This window comes from Ammospiza caudacuta, chromosome 19, assembly GCF_027887145.1.
Source record: "Ammospiza caudacuta isolate bAmmCau1 chromosome 19, bAmmCau1.pri, whole genome shotgun sequence".
Taxonomy (NCBI): domain Eukaryota; kingdom Metazoa; phylum Chordata; class Aves; order Passeriformes; family Passerellidae; genus Ammospiza; species Ammospiza caudacuta.
Window position 1 is genome coordinate 6,986,188 of NC_080611.1, and position 19,166 is coordinate 7,005,353.

The 19,166-nt window shown below is 50.4% G+C and overlaps 1 protein-coding gene across 1 annotated transcript; it reads left to right on the forward strand.

Moving 5' to 3' along the window:
• Positions 1-5,387: 5,387 nt before the first annotated feature.
• Positions 5,388-18,929, forward strand: ELAC2 (elaC ribonuclease Z 2). Its single transcript, XM_058817138.1, has 24 exons — positions 5,388-5,604; positions 5,686-5,736; positions 5,813-5,883; positions 7,301-7,365; positions 7,936-7,993; positions 8,461-8,529; positions 9,001-9,150; positions 9,632-9,690; positions 10,454-10,512; positions 10,603-10,675; positions 11,437-11,549; positions 12,415-12,513; positions 12,688-12,826; positions 12,903-12,988; positions 13,946-14,055; positions 14,305-14,401; positions 14,512-14,650; positions 15,504-15,542; positions 15,676-15,785; positions 16,196-16,295; positions 16,365-16,485; positions 16,677-16,755; positions 17,376-17,520; positions 18,077-18,929. The coding sequence occupies exons 1-24, from the start codon at positions 5,411-5,413 to the stop codon at positions 18,317-18,319; spliced, it is 2,469 nt and encodes an 822-aa protein (XP_058673121.1). The 5' UTR covers positions 5,388-5,410; the 3' UTR covers positions 18,320-18,929.
• Positions 18,930-19,166: the final 237 nt, after the last annotated feature.

Here is a 19,166-nt window from a genome sequence, read left to right on the forward strand (position 1 = left end):
GAGCAGCTCTGGGCCCTCCTGCTCTCCCTGCACCACCCTCCAGGCCCATCTCAGCTGCTGGTGAAACCCCAGCAGAAATGCTGAGCTCTGGTTTCTATAGGAGGTGATGGAGTGGGGGTCATCCATGGAACAATCAGAGAGGTCCTGAAGGGATCTGCTCCTGTGGGACACACGAGAGGAGCAGGATGGGGATGGGGAGAGAGCCGGAGCTCAGGATTTGGCCAATTGTGGCCAAGTTCATGCATGAAGATTTGTAGGACCTGCATTTTAGATAGGTATTGCTCAAATTTTAACTGCATAGGCCTACTCTTCAAAGTCTAAGATTGCCAAAAACCTGAAAGAGAAATCCAGGAGGAAGGGGAGGGGAGGAAAGCCTACTGCTCCTCCTTGGGAGAACCCTCTCCCATGGAGGAACAAACGTGGGATACATCCCATGAATGCTCCATGGCTCTCTTTAACCATCAGGAGTTGCCCACACCCAGCCTCAGGGCCCTGTGACAGTCCTGGGCTGGGTGAGCTGGTGAAAACCCAGCAGCAGCTTGGGGTCCTGGGCTCTCCAAGCTGTGTCTGGAGCTGGCTATGGGCAAGGTGCCACCCTCAGTGGGGCAGGGACAGGGTGCCACTGCAGGAGCTGGCTCTGCTCCCTGGGCAGGGTCCCTGCCAGCCCGGCCCTGCCGCTGGATTTGCCCTGGGGGTGCCAAAGGTGACACCGAGGGCAGGTGACAGGCAGCCAGCCGAGGTGGGAGCGCTGCCCTGTGGGATGTCCCCGTTCTCCGCAGAGGGTGAGCCCGGAGGAGCAGCAGATGCTGGGCAGGGACGTGCAGCAGCCCAGGGGCGGCACGGAGGGGATGGGGACAGCCTGGGGACAGCCGGGGGGGGGGGGGGCACAGAGCAGCACAGGGACAGCGGGACAGCCGGGGGCAGCTCGGGGACAGCGGGACAGCCTGGGGGACACAGAGCAGCACGAGAACACCGCGGGGAAGGGGTCAGGAGGGAGGCGGAGGGGCTCGGGCGCTGCCGGGACCCGCCGGGGCTGCCCCGTTCTTGTCCCCCGCCCGGTGCCGGCGGGACGCGGCGGCGGAGTCGCGGTGCCACCTAGGGCCGGAGCCGGGCCATGGCAGCGCCGGGGCTGCGGGATGGGGAATGGGGTGTGGGATATGGGGTGTGGGATATGGGGTGTGGGATATGGGATTGGGATATGGGATATGGGATATGGGATATGGGATATGGGATATGGGATATGGGATATGGGATTGGGATATGGGATATGAGATATGGGATACAGGAATGGGATATGGGATATGGGATTTGGGATATGGCATATGGGAAGGGGATATGGGAATGGGATATGGGAATGGGATATGGGATATGGGATATAGGAATGGGATATGGGATTGGGATATGGGATATGGGATATGGGATATGGGATATGGGATATGGGAAGGGGATATGGGAATGGATATGGGATATGGGATACAGGAATGGGATTTGGGATATGGGATATAGGATATAGGAATGGGATATGGGATATGGGAGTTGGGATATGGGATATGGGATATGGGAAGGGGATATGGGAATGGGATATGGGATTGGGATGGGCATTGGGATGGGGGAATGGGGTGTGGAATGGGATGGGGAAGGGGATATGTGATATGGGATATGGGATACAGGAATGGGATATGGGATGGGGTTTGGGATATGGGATGGGATATGGGATATGGGATATGGGATATGGGATATGGGATTGGGATATGGGATATGGGATATGGGATACAGGAATGGGATATGGGATATGGGAAGGGGATATGGGAATGGGATATGGGATTTGGGATATGGGAATGGGATATGGGATATGGGATTTGGGATATGGGATATGGGATATGGGATACAGGAATGGGATATGGGATATGGGATATGGGATTGGGATATGGGATATGGGATATGGGATATGGGATATGGGATTGGGATATGGGATATGGGATTTGGGATATGGGATGGGCATTGGGATGGGGAATGGGCTGTGGGACAGGGCTGGGGAATGGCCTGTGGGAATGCACTGTTCTGTTCCTCCTCAAAGAAACAGGAATTGATTTAGCTTATACTTTGCCAGGCAATATTGAAACTAATCCCAAGCCACTGCAGCTGGGTGGGGGGTGTTTACCTTTCTTTTATTGAAAGAGCAGAAGGAAATACCCCTGGACTGGGAGCGCTGGGAGAGGGAGATTGGGCTCTGCAGGGACCAGGCTTATCCTGCATCTGCTGCTCTGGCAGACACAGGGCCAGGGGCTGGGGCACATTGCAGATAAGTAAAGTAAACTCTTCTTTAATGAAGCTCCCTCGGTTACACCTTGCTGTTGGCTTCCTGAAATCATTCTACATTCAAATATTTCTGAGGTCTAATGAATCTTTCTCTTAATTAGTAGCCAATATCTCTGCAAATTTATTTTTGGGGGGTTTTTATTTTGAAGGTTTTTCTGGCTAAGGCAGTGCCTGTCATGTCCTGTGCCACTTCTTGAGGATTTTTTCCTCCTCTGCCAAGCACTGTCATGATCTGTTGCTAAAGAACAAGAACTTTTCATCAAAATGCCTCTAATCTGAGGGATGAGCCACCTGAAATTTCACCTCTTAAGGTAATCTTCCCCACAATCTCCATTAAATCCTTCATGGCAAAAGAAGCATTGTCAAATTGCTTTCTCCTCCTGGACTCCCTGTGTGTTCCCCATCACTCCATGCCATTGGTAACTCAGTTATCCCTCAGGAACCACAGGTTTGCAGGGTAAATCTGATAGTGTAGGGATAAAATGTTTCCAAAATCATGGGATATTCAGGGGGAGGAAGGTTGGGCCTGGTAGGCCCTGGGAAAATTTTAGGCTTTACTGGATCATGTGAAACTGCACCTGTGAAATCATTTAATGACTATGATAAATGATTGTTAAATGCGATAATTGTTTGGTAATTGCATATAATTATTGTTTAATTGTAACAAGAATAATGAGAAACGATGTTTGGGGGTTTGATGGAAATGACAAAATCCATGCTTGGATGAAATAAATGCATACAATAGAACAATAGAAGTTTAATAATGAATATGTACTTATATAATGATAATAATTATAATGATAGTATAATGATAATGTAGTTATATAATGATAATGATATGTGATACATTATATATATATATATATATATATATATATATATATATATATATATATATATATATATATGATTATAATATAATGATAATGATAAGGGTATAAAAATGCGCTCTTCCTGAACCCATGTGGGAGCCAGCTTTGGGTCTGTACCCCTGACACCCAGAGCTCTTCAATAACAGCTCCTGCATAGAATCATTCCGTGATTCTGTGTTTCTGAACAAATCCACCCCTGGGGCTGTGCAGAGCCAAACTCAGCAGGATTTAATGTGAATCCTCTGAGCTGCAATGCTGAGAAACAGGGGGCCCTTTGTGAGACCCTCCTGCCATCCCACTCTACATTCAAAAATCTTTCAGCTAAGCATGCATATCTATCTGTGAGACTTTCTTGTCAAACTTTCATCCTTCCCAACACCCTATGCTTGGGATCAGCATCTTGTGGTTATTGCTTTGCCCTCAAGATCTACTTTCCACTAATTTTGGTTTTTATCTTGACCAGACTGGTTACCTTTATGAGCCACTGACACACCAAACTCTCCATATTGTCCTGTGCTGTCTTTAACCTGTGTGTAAACCTGCTCTTCTCATAAACCCAGGCTGCAGGGGATGATGATAATCACGGAATACACAGCAAAGGGAAGTATAGATATCACCTTGGGGAAACCCAAAGAAAAGGATCCCCCTTGGTCTGTCAGTGGGGTCTGTGAGGATATTGCTTTTAAATCTCCATTTAAATCTCCCCTGTGTCATGGCTGATGCTATCAGTGCAGCTGGATGTTTGCCCACAGGTCCTGAACAGGCTCCTGGAATGGGGGAGAGGGAAGAGATGAGAATCTTGACTCCATGTTTCAGAAGGCTGGTTTGTTATTTTATTATATATATTGTATGAAAAGAAAATGATATATTAAAACTGTACTAAAAGAATAGAAGAAAGGATTTCATCAGAAGGCTGGAAAAGGAAAGGAATGTGACTGACCAGAGAGTCCAAGCTAGCTGACTGTGATTGGCCATTAATTAGAAACAGCCACATGAGACCAATCACAGATGCACCTGTTGCAGTCCACAGCAGCAGATAACCATTGTTTACATTTCATTTCTGAGGCTTCAGCTTCTCAGGAGAAAAGATCCTAAAGAAAGGATTTTCCATAAAATATGTACATGACACCTGGTGAGAGAAATAGTTACTCACTTTTCATAATTTTAGATAAGTTTATTAAACCTTATCAAAAATACAACAGAAGACTGCGTGGAGAAAATATTACAGCACCAGGAGCAGAGAATTTCCCCCACTGTGTGCTCAACCACACAATGGATTTTTAACCCTTTAACCCCTTCCAAAGTTCTGTCCATTGGCTCCTTCTTCCCTGTGCAGTCATGAAGATCATTCCTTAAATTCTGATTAGAGGTCAGTGTCACCATAGTGACAATCTGACCCTTCCAGATGTCCCAACCCCGGCTGTCCCTTGATGACAATGCAAGGGGCTAAAACATAACTATAAAACTTTTCTTAACCTATATTCATGATATTTGTCTATTATTGTATCATATATGTATCACTATACATGATATTTGTCTATTGCCAATCATGGCATTACTCATCTATCACACTGGGGAATCCCAGGGGGTTAAAAAAAATAAAATTAAATCTGCTTTTCTAAAAAAGCCCTTTTCAAAGTTCTCTCCCAAATTTTCCCTAAACCAAAACAAATATCCAGGGGTTCAGAGGGGCTCAATCCCCTGATGGAGGTCAGGGCTCCAGGGCTGTGTCCCCTGCGCCCCGGCAATGACCGGACACAGAACCGGCAGTGACCGGACACAGGACTGGCTGGGACCGGACACAGAACCGGCAGTGACCGGACACAGAACTGGCAATGACCGGACACTGAACCTCCCGGACTGAACAGAGAATCCCGGCAGTGACCGGACACTGAACCGGCGGTGACCGGACACAGAACGGGCCGGACCGGACACAGAACCGACCGGAGCGGAATCCGCCGAACACCGACCGGCAGAGCCCAGTCACGTGTGAACAGCCGGGCAGCCCAGCGGCGCCTCAGGGGCGTGGCTGCACCCGCCATTCTCACTCCCCATTGGCCCGTCGGCATGACGTAACGAGATGGGCGGTCCTCCGCGGGCATTTCTCTGCTCTCATTGGCCGCGGCCCGCCGGGCGGGGCGGGCACGCGGATGTGGGCGCTGGCGCGGGCGCTCGTGTGGCGGCGGCTGCGGGCGGGCCCCGGCGGCGCGGCCCGGGCCATGGCCGAGGGGCCCTCAGCGGCGGGCGGGCCCCGGCGGCGCCCCAAGGACGTGCCCCGGCACGTGTGGGCCCGCGAGCGGCGGCGGAGCGCGGGCACCGGCCTGGCGGGGCCCAACACCGTGTACGTGCAGGTGGTGGCGGCCGGCTGCCGCGACGCGGGGGCGGCCGTGTACGTGTTCTCCGAGTTCAACCGGTGAGTGCGGGAACGGCGGCGGCAGCGGCGGTGATGGTCCCCGGCCCGGCCCGCCTCGCCCTGACCGCGCTGTCCCCGCAGGTATCTGTTCAACTGCGGCGAGGGCACGCAGCGCGCCATGCAGGAGCACAAGTAAGTGCGGGACACCGGGGGGACACGGGGGGACACCGGGGCTCAGCGGGCCCCGCTCACCCCCGGTACCCCGCAGGCTGAAGATCTCCCACCTGGACAGCATCTTCCTGAGCCGCGTGTCCTGGGCCAACGTCGGGGGGCTGCCCGGTGAGTGCGGCAGGGCGCGGTCACTGCCCGGGGCCCGTGCGGTTTGTGGGGTGTTCCAGGCTGGGCTGGGGCCCTGCGGCGGATTTTTTCCCGAAATCGCCTGAGCAGGAGGGGTTGGGCTGGGCTGGGGCTCTGTGCAGCGCAGACACGTGGTGGGACGGGCCCGGGTGAGCAGCATGCCTGGATTCAGCTGTCTGAAATCTCCTGAGCAGAAGGTGCTGGGCCCCAGCCCTGTGTCTGTGATATTGCAGATACGTGGTGAGACAGGTCCTGCCTGTCCGGCATGCCTGGATTCAGCTGTCTGAAATCTCCTGAGCAGGAGGAGTTGGGCTGGGCTGGGGCTCTGTGCAGTACAGACACGTGGTGAGATACCCAGACCCTGCCTGAGCAGCGTGCCTGGATTCAGCTGCCCAAAATCTCCTGAGCAAGAGGTGTTGGGCTGGGCAGGGCCTGTGTGACACTGCAGAATCACAGAATGATGAGGCTGGAAGAGATCTCTAAGATCATTGAGTCCAACCTATGCCCCAACACCTCAACTATAGCACCAAGTGCCATGTCCAGGCTTTTTTAAACACATCCTGAGATGGTGATTCTACCACCTCCCTGGGAAGAGCATTCCAGTACTTTATTATTCTTTCAGTGATTTTTTTTTCCTAATATCCAACCTATCCCTTCCCTGCCATAGCTGGAGACTGTGTCCTCTGGCTCTGTCAGAGACCGACCCCACCTGTCCACAACCTCCCTTCAGAAGGTGTAGAGAGCAATGAGGTCACCCCTGAGCCTCCTCTTCTCCAGGCTGAGCACCCCCAGTTCCTTCAAACGTTCCTCACAGGGTGTGTGTTCCCAGCCCCTCACCAGCCTTGCTGCCTCCTCTGGATGTGCTCAAACATCTCAACATCCTTCCCAAACTGAGGGCCCAGAGCTGGACACAGCGCTAAGTGCTCACTGCAGACAGTGGTGGGACAGGCCCTGCATGTCCAGCATGCCTGGATTCAGCTTCCCAAAATCTCCTGAGCAGGAGGTGTTAGCAGTGTTGCCAGCAGGGGATTAGGGTGGTTTGAGTCTAAAGGAGCACACAAAAATTGGTGGGCACCATTTTGCTCAGTGCAGATGAGGTTAGGATAGATGGCTATGGGTCTTGTCCATTAAAATTATGGAAGTTTCCAAGAAAAGGAGGAGATTCATGATCTGTTCTGATGCCTTGCTCCAGATTAATTTTATCAAGATGTGTATTTTCTTTATCTGTAGAGGCAAGGGACATGTTGAAACTGCCACAAAATTCAGGTCCAGGTGCAGTTCTGGCCTTTGTGGAGAGGCCAAGCACTCCTGAACAGAGAGGGCTCTTTTGGGGTCTGCCAGTGCTCACTGGAGCTGTGATAAAGCTGTTTGATAAAGCTGTTTCTCTGCTTGCTCTTAGGGATGATCCTCACCCTGAAGGCCATAGGGCTCCAGAGGTGTGTGTTCCTGGGGCCACCAAAGCTGGTGAGTATGGCAAGGTGCACAAGGCAGAGCAAACCCTCAAAGGGTTAAAGCTCACCCTGGAACTGGGAGAGCTGAGAAAAGGGAATCTCTGTGCAGGTGTGAAATGCTGTTCTGAATTTGTGTCAGCACAACAGGCTGGCTTGGAATTCCAAATCTCTTCAGTTACAGGACAGCAGAAATCTTCTGCACCTGTGCTGTAGTCTCATATCCTGATAAATCAGCTTTGGGGAGAGGGGAGGATCTTTGTTCCCTTGCCTGCTCCCTCCCCATTTTACATGAGAGAGAACTCAGTCTCTGCTCTCCTGTTTGATGTGGTCCTTGCCAGCCTAATGCCGTGTCTGGACCAGAAATTTGCAATCCTCAGCGTTGTTGTAGTGGTTTTATTTCCTTGCAGTTTCTGCTGACTAATTGCACTGCTGGAGGGGATGGGGACAGTGGCTCTTTCCCTTTCTGACGGCACAGTGCCTGCCCAGAGCTGTCTGAGCTGCTCAGCTTGGTCTGGCTGGCTGTTTGGGGTGTTTGGCATGGCACTGCTCCTGTCCTCCTGACAGCCTTTCTCCTCTTTTCCAGCAAAACTACTTGAAAGCCATTCGCCTCTTCCCTGGGCCCCTCAAAAGGATGGATTTAGGTAGGTCAGGGGGGTCAGGGATGTGGAGCAGAGGAATTTGGAACTTTGTTTCCTCTCTAGCCAAGGTTGCATTGCCGAGCAGCAGCCTCAGCCTCTGGTTTGTATCCACTCAGAGGATGTTTTAAACATTTCTTTTGCTCTGATACACTGTTAAACCCCGCACAACAGTGTTTCCAGCTCTGTTTCTGCTCAGGTTGGCTGATTCAGACAGCATTTCGTTTTAAAACACTGAAGGCAGTTTGCTTCTAGAGTCTGCCAGTGAAATTGCTCATCATGGCACCATGAGGATGATGGGCTTTTAAAACTTTAATTGTTCATTGGAGTGTTCAGTTGGGCAGAGAAAGGGAAGGGGAACGCTCAGCAGGTTGTGTTAAAGAAAGACAAATACACTTTTCTGATTTATATCCTTGAAGAGTGTGAATCTCTGCTTATGCACTTGTTAATGGTGGGTTTTGATCTCTTCCCAGCTGTGCAGTTGCACACAGAGCCTGAGTACAAGGATGAGACAATGACTGTCTGCCAGATCCCTCTGACAGGTGAGCCCTGCTGCTGCAGGGAGACAGGGGAGGCACAATGAAGGTTCAAGGAGCAGCTTCTGAGTAAGCAGAGGTTCATTAATTTGCCTTTCTCAGGAGAAGCATCTCATTTAAATAGCAAGACCTGCTGAGTCAGGCTTGTTCCTTTAGGTGTGGGTGGATGGAATGACCTGTGGACATCCCTGGGTTTGGCTTTCTCAGCCAGCTGCATTCTTTGCTGCAAAATGTGATACTGAGGGTGCAGCACAGACTTGACAGAGTTGAGCAGTTTGGGAAGAAGGACTTGGATGAGGGATGGCTCCTGACATAAGTGACTGCAGAATGCAAGTGCAAGCTAGACTGGGAGAGGAGCTCTGTATTCTGGTGCAGTTTAAACCTGACTGCCATGGAGGAGGGAATGCTACTCATGATTTTCTTTTATGTTGCTGTGGATTGAGTGATCTTTGTCTGCTTTTATTGGATTTGGGACAGCAAAACCACTGGCTGCTGGAAGTTCACCCCCTCAGAGTCCTGGAGCATCTCCCCAAGGTGGAAACAGCTCTAAAGGGGACACAGGGCCTGGATCCCTGAGACCTGCACAGCAAAGCTTGGAGGAAGGAAGAGAGAGCCCAAAGAAAGCAGGTGAAACACATGGAATGGCCTTTTTAACTTGAATGAGATGATTCCAAGGGATAGGAATTTGTTCTCTGAGCCATTTGCTGTCTGAAAGTGAGGTTGGTAGAGAAGCTGAGCTGGAAGGTTCCATGGAGCAGAAATTGTTCTTTGGAAGTTATGGAGAACTTAAAAGGCCTAGAAATTGGACATGATTGGTGCTTGGGTGTGATTAGTCCTTGTGGTAGTTTGCTTCTGGCAGGGATAGATGCTCCAACCTTTGTAATTTAATTACAGGTGGATGCTGGGCTGATTTTCAGTCTTGGGCTTTAGTTTGGCTTCCTATATTTGAAGCCATGGGCTCTCTGGCCTTGGGTGTTCATAAGATTGTGCTGCTGAGCTCCAAGTTAAGTGGATAATGTTCCTGTTAATGCTTTAGCAAATTTTGGTATGTTTTGGTTTTAAGAAAAGCAAGTAATGATTTTTTTTGTGATTTTGCTTTGTTTTACAGGTGATGAGCAGAAATGTGCAAGGAAGCATCCTGAGCTGGTGACAGCTTTTCTTTGCAAAGTGAGTTTGGGCACAGGGTCTCTAAACCAACACAACAGATAAGAGAATAAAACAGGGTATTTCAGGGGGAAGGGACATAAAGTGATCATCTATAACCACAGGATGAGTTGGGCTGGAAGAGACCTTAAAGGTAATCTCATTCCATGCCCCCATGGGCAGGGACACCTTCCATTAGATAGGTTTCTCCAAGCCCAATCCAGCCAGGCTTGAACCATCCAGTCCGGCTGCCTGGCTACTTCAAGCTGCTCAAAATTTAAAATATATTGTTAAGGGCATTAATAATCTCTTAAACACTGGCAGGCCTGGGGCATTGACCACCCTCTGTATGGAAATGTTTCCTAATGTCATCTTGCTGCAGGGGTTTAAATGGAGACAGTGTTTTCAGGTAGGACTTTGAAGCTCTAATGTGTTTCTGCTTTTCAAGTGTCAGAGTTGCTGTAGCATGAGTAGGAATGTGTAAACCTGGAGGTGTTTTTAGAATCCAGCAGTGGTTATGAGTGTACAGGTTCCATTCTTGTTTAACCCTCAGAGGAGGGCAGGCTGTTGTGCTTGCTTGGCTAGAGAGGGGAGCAAGAGGCAGCAGCATGATCCCGGAAAGCAGAGAGCCCAGAAAATCCCTTTTGGGGTAAATTGGAGCAGTGGCTGTGGAACTGAAAAAGGAGAAAACATTCCCTTGGTTTGTGGAGAAGCTTTTAAGCTGACAGTACATGATCCTGTTTCATGGCCTTCTTAATTTGGGTGGTAATTGTGTTTGACTCTGCAGGTTCACCCAAGGAAAGGGAAATTCCTTGCAGCTAAAGCCCAGGAGCTGGGCCTGCCAGTGTGAGTATGAGAGCCCAGCCTGGGCCAGGGGGCAGCAGGAGCAGGCACAGGGGTGCTGGCAGCTAAATGTTTCTGTGGCCTTGTTCTCAGGGGAACTCCAGCCATCCTTCCCATCATTACAGCTCTCAAAAATGGGGAGAGCATCACTTATGAAGGCAAAGAGGTAAGATGTGTCTATGTTTCTGTTGTGGCTCTGCCACTCCCTCCTTCACTGGGCTCCCAGGGTGACAGTTTTTATGCAGAATGCTTTGCCTGCCAGGACATCCAGGTTGTTGCTGAGTGTGGCATGCCTGGGTCTGCTGGGGTGCTGATCAGGGAATGAGCTCCCGTGTGGGTGTGGCTGGGTGTTTGCTGTTTGGCAGAGCTGCTTCATCTCCCCTCCCCAAAGCTGCTGCAGGTCTAGGAGTGAGCTGGTGGAGTTAATCCCTGCATTGTTTAAATCTGGGAATTGAATACCTGTGTAGCCATCACTGACACCAAAATAAACTCAGTAGTTCTGGGGTACAGGCTCTGCATCTCTAACACTGGAGTGAGAGGCAGAGCCAGCTCTGGCCATGCCCAGGTGATCTGCAAGTGAAGATCCTGACCTGGGAGACAGGATCAGCACATCTTTGTGTCACAAGAATTTTAGAAAGCCTTTTTGTCCTTACACATGCTTTTGCTACCATCTGAATCTGTCATGGGAACCTCAAAACTGCTGAAATTCCCCTCCTTGGTTAGGTTGTGGTTTCTGTGAGGCCAGGGTTGGGATTTGCTGTTACACACATTGGATTTTGCTGTGAAATGGGAGCAGAAGGGGCCCCAGAGCTGCCCTGGCTGGGTGCACTGAGCTCTGGGAGTGGCTGCTGGGCTCTGTGTGACTGAAGGAGTCAGACACAGAGGTGCAGGCTGGGTGTGCTGTGACCACTGTGTATCTGCCTGCAGCTCTTTCCTGAGGAGCTGTGCACCCCCACTGACCCTGGCCCAGTGTTCCTCGTGCTGGAGTGTCCCCACGAGGGCTTTGTGGATGCTGTCTGTGAAAATGAGACCTTCCAAAGGTAGGGCTGGGGCACCTGCAGGGCCTGGGGAAGGACCTGGGCTGAATTCAGGTTTTGCTCTTGTTCTAGCTCAGGTGTGCTATTTCTTCTCATGGCTGATGTCTGAGCTCTTTGGCACTGTTAAGGAGCTTGAGATATAAGAAAGGATTTTGGTGGTGCTTTTAGGAAAGGCAGAACCTGTGGGTTCTGTGACTGCCATGGGCCTGTTTTCCCTCGGGGACTTCAGAGCAGGAATGTGCCCTGGTGTCTGCCTGGGGAGCAGTGGAGGCTGCTGGAAGCCTGGACTGCACATAACTCTGCAGGGCTTCTGCAGAAGCCTTTGGGCTCCTGGAGGCTTTGCAGATATTGCTGATGGAGGAGAGGAACTGCCCTGTGGGGGACAGTGGAGATGTCAGCAAATGGTCTGAGCCTTGTGGCTTGGTTGATGCAGTCCTGGAGCTCCATGCTCTGAAAAGAAATCCCTGCCCTGCCTGCCTCAGGGGGCACCTCTGGCAGCACCAAAGGGGGAGAGGGGAGGGATGGCAAGGACTTGCACTGGAGCACAGATGGATGTCACTATAGGACATGAACACAAGCACACACTGCTGTTCTCAAGGTGAAGAAAGAAGGGGAGTTTATTTTCTGACTCTGACATTTATAGTTTTCCTAAAGTGACAGTGGATTGGAGGGTGACAGTGCCACCTCTCCAATGACACTGGACAAACCAACAGTCCATCTACTTTCTCCTCCTCCATAAAGGAATGCAAAACAATGAGTTATTTACAGAAAGTGTGTGAGAAAGTTTGCTACAAGAATGCCAACATCAGAAGGCTTAGAAAATCTTAACTAGGGTGACAGATGTTCTTTGTGCTTGCATGTGTCCCAGGTACCAGGAGGGAGCTGCTGAGCACCAGGTGGCCTTGGTTATCCACATGACCCCCGAGGCAGTGCTGCGAGACAGCCGCTACCAGCAGTGGATGCACAGGTACGTGAGCTGGGCTCTGTCTCTGGGGACAGCAGCCTGTTCTGCTGGTTCAAATCTTGTTCCAAAGTAAAGAGCTCTAAAAAGAGGGCTCTGCTGGCTCAGGTGAGATTTTTAGCTCAGTATGCAGATATACCCAGTTCTAACATGAAGCTGTTGGGCGTTGTCCTCTGGCAGATTTGGGCCTGGCACTCAGCACTTGGTGCTCAATGAAAACTCCTCTGCTGTGCACAACCCACGCAGCTACAAGATCCAAACTCAGCTGAACCTCATCCACCCAGAGATCTTCCCTCTGCTCACCACCTACCAGAGCAAGGTAATTCAGGCCCACCTTGCCCCTGTGCCTGCTGCCCTCAGCAAAGGCTGTGTCTCACTTCACCCTCCTCCTGCAGGAAGCAGAGGCTGTGTGCCCTGTGCCCATCGTGAGAGGGGAGTGCCTCCTGAAATACCACCTCAGACCACAGCAGGAGTGGCAGAGGTCAGTGGGAATCTTTTTCTTCCCAGGTTTTGGGGGTTTGCTGAAGCAGCTTTTTGGTGAGGGAGGGCACTGTGTCAGGATCTTCTGCAGATACTTTCTGGTGGCTGTGCTGAGGGAACTTTTGAGGGCTGTGTCCCTGCCCCTGAGAGTCTCAGACAAGGTGTAGGACATGGAGGAGGGGACCACTGAAAACAACACCTGGCCAGTGCTTGGGAGTGTTCTTTCTGTCCCTTGCTCCTGCAGCCTTGTGGTCCTCTGTCCTTTGCTTTGACTCATGCTGTGACCCAGCTGTGGCTATGGCAGAGCAGAGAGGGGCAAGGAGAGAGTTTTTGGGGAGTCTTACCTTCTGAAGACCTAGAAGGCCTGACATTAGAGCTGAGAGCTCTAAAACAGTTACTAGCTTTGCTCCTGGGTGGGCAAATGGGTGAGAACCTTAAGGGCCAGGGACCACAGGGGGCAAGGGGATTTCATTCACCATGGCTCAGATTTCTGTCCTTGCTGGGCACAACAGGAAGATACAGGTGCCAAGAAGAGTTTAAGCTTCTCTGTTGAGGTAACTGAAGACCTGTAGTGCTGCACATGCTCTGAAGCAGACCCAGGTCACAGGTTTCTTACACTTTTCATCAGTGCCTGGATCCCTTTAGGTGTCTGCTCCTCTTGCAGGACTTTCTGTGCTGCCTTGCAGTGCCCTCTAGTGCCTGGCAGCTCTGGATGGGATGAAGTGCTATTGCAGGAGCTTCTCCACTTGCTGGAATGATCATTTCTGTGCCTGGCTCAGCCCAACCAGGCCTTTTTGGCACATACCACAGTTGTTGTGTCTTCCAACCTCTCAAAATGGGAAGAACGTTTGTTCCCTTGTTTTAGGGCTGTTTTGTCACAGGAGTTTGGCACTTTGCTCTGAAATGGGCTGTTTCAGCTCCTACCTTGCCCCATGCTGATGGGTGCCTGTTGTTGCAGAGATGCTGTGACTGTCTGTGATCCTGAGGAGTTTGTCAGCGAGGCCTTGGATCTCCCTGACTTCCAGACCCGTGTGAAGGAGTGCAAGGAGAGCCTGTCTGCTGTACCAGGTACAGATCAGGATCAGTGTGGTGGGAAATAGGAGCTCTTGGTGGCTCACTGCTTCAGAGCCCAGATGAAGCTGTGAAGTGGTGGGGCTTGTTCTGCCTTCCCTTGTAAACCTGCTGCTGAGGGGGGCAGAAATGCCTGTGCTGGCCATGTTAGCTCTGGAGTTACTGTGCTGGTGAATTAGATGGTATCTGACTGGGCAATGTGCAGAGAACATTTGCCTCCAAATCCCTGTTGTCTGTTTTCTCTAGGAAATGTGGGTGCTTATCCTGAGATTGTGTTCTTGGGAACAGGATCTGCAATCCCAATGAAAATCCGCAATGTCAGTTCCACGCTGCTGAACACCAGGTGAACCCCAGGGCTCTGATCTCTGCCTTCCAGCCCCAAAATCCCCCTCCCTGCCTGGCCCTGCTCAGAGCTCTGAGTGGCTTCTAAATGTGTCTGTCACCTCTCACCAGTGCTACCAGGTCCCTGCTCCTGGACTGTGGAGAAGGAACTTTTGGCCAGCTCTGCCGCCACTATGGAGAGCAAGTGGACCAAGTGCTGTGTAACCTCGTGGCTGTGTTTGTGTCCCACATGCACACAGATCATCACTCTGTGAGTTCAGGGCTGGGAAGGGGCTTGTGCACCTCTGCTCTGAACCTTGGGTTCAGAGCTACCTGGGTAGCTCCAGCTGAGCAATGTGGGCTGCCCTGTATGGGAATGAATCACACAAATTCCATTTTCTTCATGGTGGAAAAAGCCCATTCTTTATTATTAAGGAGGAGTTTTATTATTATTTATATTAATATTATTTATAGGATGCTTGTTATTTATATAATATTTATATTTATTGTTTATATATTTATTAGTTATGTATTTATTTATACCTATAGTTATTTAAATTATTTAAATTATTATTATTATGGAGTTATGTATATTACTCCATTTTATACAGTTTTATAGACCTCAGGTGTGACTCCTATTGGTTAGTAGTTTCCTTGCCAATTACATTTATTGGTTAGCAACAAATTGTTATTCTGTATTGAATGGTCACTCAAACCCCTGGTGTATATGTGCAGGGAAGTTGTGAAATATAGCTTTAATTTTTCTATCTAATGGTGCAAAAACAGTTGATGCAGGTGCAAGTTGTTTTTTTACCCAGGAAAGTGGCTCACAATAGGATTGCATTCACATGGGAACTTGTAAAATGCTAGCTTTGACAAGGCCAGCCACTGATTCCAGGAGAGTAGGCTTGATTTTATGAAGCCTTTCTCTATAATTTTTCTACCTTACTGCCACAGCTCTGCTCTGCATTCCTCTCTTCATTCATTCCCCAGGCGCTGCTGAATCTGTCTGTTTCTAATCCCTCTCCCTTCTTGTTTATTCTGACTCTGGGCTTGCTGAGCTGTTGCCTCTGACTCCCCAGGCAATTCTGACTCCCTTGCTGTGTCCTGTGTTCCCTTTGCAGGGGCTGGTGAATATCCTGATGGAGCGGAGGAGAGCTTTTGTGAGTACTTTCTATGCTCCTGAATGTGGCTTGGGTGAGGTGGAGAGGAGCACCAGCCTTTCCCTAGCATTCCTCCTCTCTGACTTGGTGTGCACCTGGCACTGATTTTTTCCCCCTGCCTTTGTTTTTGCAGGCAGCCCTGGGTCAGGATTTCAGCCCTCTGTTTCTGGTGGCACCTGAGCAGATCATGCCTTGGCTGAATGAGTACCACAACCACTGTGAGGAGATCCTTGGAGACATCAAGTGAGTGTTCTGTGTGGAGAAATGTCCTTGGTCTTTATTCAAGGCAAACTCATCCATTCCTCCAGCCCTTTGTTGGAGGTGGCTCTGACTCCTTCCACTGCCTGTAGAAAAGGATATGCAGTCTGCAGAGGGCAGGGTGGGGTTTGTACTCAGCTGTGCTGCTCAAATAGAGGTTTATGTGCAAGCTTCCCTTTGCTGTAGGAAAAGGAAGTTGGGCAAGAAGAAGAGTATTTGGTAATGGGGTAGAAGTGATTGGGTGAGTTGCTGGGGCACCAATGAAAGCAGGAATTTATACAGGTCACCAAGGCACTGAAGTGAGGCTGAGAAACGGGAGAAATCAGGTGCTTGAAGAGAAGATCAGGTTTTATTTTGTATCTGTCCTTAATTATCTCTTCTTCCCTCCCTCCCAGAATGATTCCTTCTCAGTGTCTTGTGAAAGGCTGTGAGAACATCAGACCCAAAGCCAAGGAGTTTGTGAGCGCTCTGTTAGAGAGCTATGACCTGGCTGAGGTGAGTTCCTGAGCTGGGGGCTCTGTGGCTGGAGGGGACCTAGAGTCTAATACTTATATCCTTGTTCAGTTTCAGACCTGTGAAGTCCAACACTGTAAAAATGCCTTTGCATGTTCAGTGATCCACAAGTCTGGCTGGAAAGTAGTTTACTCTGGTGACACAATGCCCTGCATGGCCTTAGTGCAAATGGGTAGGTAACAAAACCCTCTGCTTGCAGAATCTCTTGGAGAAAGTTCTCCATCTGTCAGTATCCAAAGTGGGCATCCCCAAATCTTTGGTGCTGTGTCTGCCACACAGGGCTGAGGAGGGACAGGAGGCTCCTGTGGGTAGCTGGGCAGGTCAGTCTTCATCTGAGGATTCAAATTGTGATTGTTTGCACAGGTAAAAATGCCAACCTGCTGATCCACGAAGCCACGCTGGAAGATGGCATGGAAAAGGAAGCTATAGAGAAGACCCACAGGTGGGGTGTGTTCTGCTGTCTGTGCCTGCTAGGAAGGGAAAGTGCACAGCTGGGTGTGGTCCTTGGAGCTGGTGGTGAAGGGCCCAAGTCCTGTCAAAGGTTCTGGTGTGTGTAGAATTCCTCCACAATAAAGATGGGGTGTTGGTCATTGCAGCAGCTCTGAGACCACCACAGCTCCTCTCAACATCCCCAAAAGAAATGGGGAAAGCTTTCAAGCAGACATTGGTAATTACAAATAGAGCAGCCCAAGGGAAAGACCCTCTGCATGGGTACAACCTGGGTAGAAGAATTGTTTTACCCCCCTGCTCACTGAGAGCCCTGCAGCCAGGGGTTCCATGTGCTGCCCAGGCAAATGTGGGAGCAGCTGTTGGGCATTCCCTGCCAGGCACAGCTGAGCCTATTGGTACCCCTGGGACAGGTGCCTGTCCCCAGGTTGTGGAGCTCTTAAATGCAAGGCTGCAACAATTACAGCTGCATTCCTGCACTCAGGGTTGTGTGGAAGTCAGAGGTGCCACCAGTGCAGCTGCCCGAGGGAGAGGGGCCTGTGCCCATGAGGTCACTTGGTGCGGTGTGACCCTGGGTGCCAGCCTGGCTGTGAGCAGGGCATGTTCCTTTTGCAGCACAACCTCCCAGGCCATCCAGACTGGCATGAAGATGAATGCAGAGTTCATCATGCTCAATCACTTCAGCCAGAGGTATGCCAAGATCCCGCTCTTCAGCGAGGACTTCAGCGACAGGGTCGGCATTGCCTTTGACCACATGAGGGTGAGTTGGGAGCTTGGGGCCAGGCCTGAGGATGGTGTCAGTGTTATTTTGGGATGGCTCCTCATGAATTAAATGCTCCTCTTGTATCAGTATTCCATCTCCTCAAGAGCAGTGTCTGAAACAGCTCCTTTAACTGCTGGCAGCAGATACTGTGTGTCACCCTTTCCCCATGCTGCTGTGAGCCAGGTGCTGATGGCCCTCAAATCCAATTCTTGGGTGCTTGCCTCGTGCCACCTCAAGTCTGTGCTTGCTATTCCCAGCCAAAAAACCTGATTTTGCTTCCATTCCCATCCCAACTCATCAGCTGCTCCAATGGCTTTCTGTAGCAGACAGAAGCTGACTAAATGCACTTGTGGCAGTGAGGGCAGCTCACTGTCAGTCAGAATTTGTACTGGGCCACAGCATTTCTGTGAAGCAAACATCAATAACTCATTGAGGTCAGGGCTGCTGGGTGCTGGAAGGGGCAGTGCCCTGCTGCCTGCACAGGCCAAAGGCAAGGGGGAGTGAGGAAATCAAACTGCAGCTGTCACACAGGAGCTGTGTGCTTGTGTTTCAGGTTCGTTTTGGTGACTTCCCAGCCATCCCAAAGCTGATCCCACCCCTGAAGGCTTTGTTTGCAGATGACATCGTGGAGATGGAGGAGAGGAAGGAGAAGAGGGAGATGAGGCTGCTCAAGGAGACTGCCCTGGTCCTGGACAAACTCACCAGGGGAAACAGCACAGAAGCAGCATGCCAGAAAAGAAAACAAGCCAAGAATCATCAGGAACTGCCAGACAAGAAGCTTAAAACAGCCAACTGAGAGGGACAAGGCTGGGAGTGCTCTGCTCTAGAGAGAAGCCTGGCTCTGCACAGGCCTGGGCACTGCATGGTGCTGCCAGCACCACGGGACAGGGGCTGACCTGGGCATCTGGGTCTGCTTGCTCATCATGGATGTCCCTGGGCTGCAGCTCCAGTGGGCTGTCAGCAGCACTGGTCCTTGTGGAGACAGGATCTGCCCACATAGCTCCTCTCCTGGGGGCTCCCCAGTCCGTGGGGCAATTCTTCTTTTAACCAAAAATTCTGTGAACTGTTTTAATTTTGGGGTTTATGCTATGAGGTATTGATAATGTAACAGCAGCAGGTGTGACCTTTGCAAGAGATCAGGTGTGAGAGGCCCTGGAGGGGCTGTGGGTTTGCCAGAAGAAGGTGAGCATGTCTCAGCTGGGTATGCCCCCCTTCACTATCAGAACCCAGGTGATAAGAGGAAAATTAACAGTAAAATGAGACCAAATTGTAGGGTTTAGGTTAAATTAGGGCTGAGAATACATCTGTACATTGGTGTTCCCATTTTATTTTGGTTTTCTCTGCTGGTTTTTTATTCAAAAGATCAGTTTTCCAAACCCTTTATTTAGAATCTGAATAAACCACTCGCCATCCTCCAGAAAGCTGTGTTGTGTATGGGTCACTAATGAGGAAACAAAAACCTGGATTTCTCTGGCAAAGTACCTTGGCTTGGCTGGCTTTGGGGTAAAGACCAAGATCTTGCTCATCAGATCTGGCTCATGCTGGAGCCTCATGGCTGGGAGTGTCCCTGGGGAGATTGTGGTTCTGGATGCAAAGTGACGCAGCACGCAGACAGAGGGGAGGTCTGTGGTTAAGAGGAGTTT

Bases quoted from the DNA above. Each gene is read 5' to 3' on its own strand.
- ELAC2 (XM_058817138.1), top strand. From the start codon at position 5,411: ATGGCCGAGGGGCCCTCAGCGGCGGGCGGGCCCCGGCGGCGCCCCAAG. The intron at 9,151-9,631 runs GTGAAACACATG...TTTGTTTTACAG, and splicing joins AGAGAGCCCAAAGAAAGCAG to GTGATGAGCAGAAATGTGCA. The intron at 12,514-12,687 runs GTACGTGAGCTG...GTCCTCTGGCAG, and splicing joins TACCAGCAGTGGATGCACAG to ATTTGGGCCTGGCACTCAGC.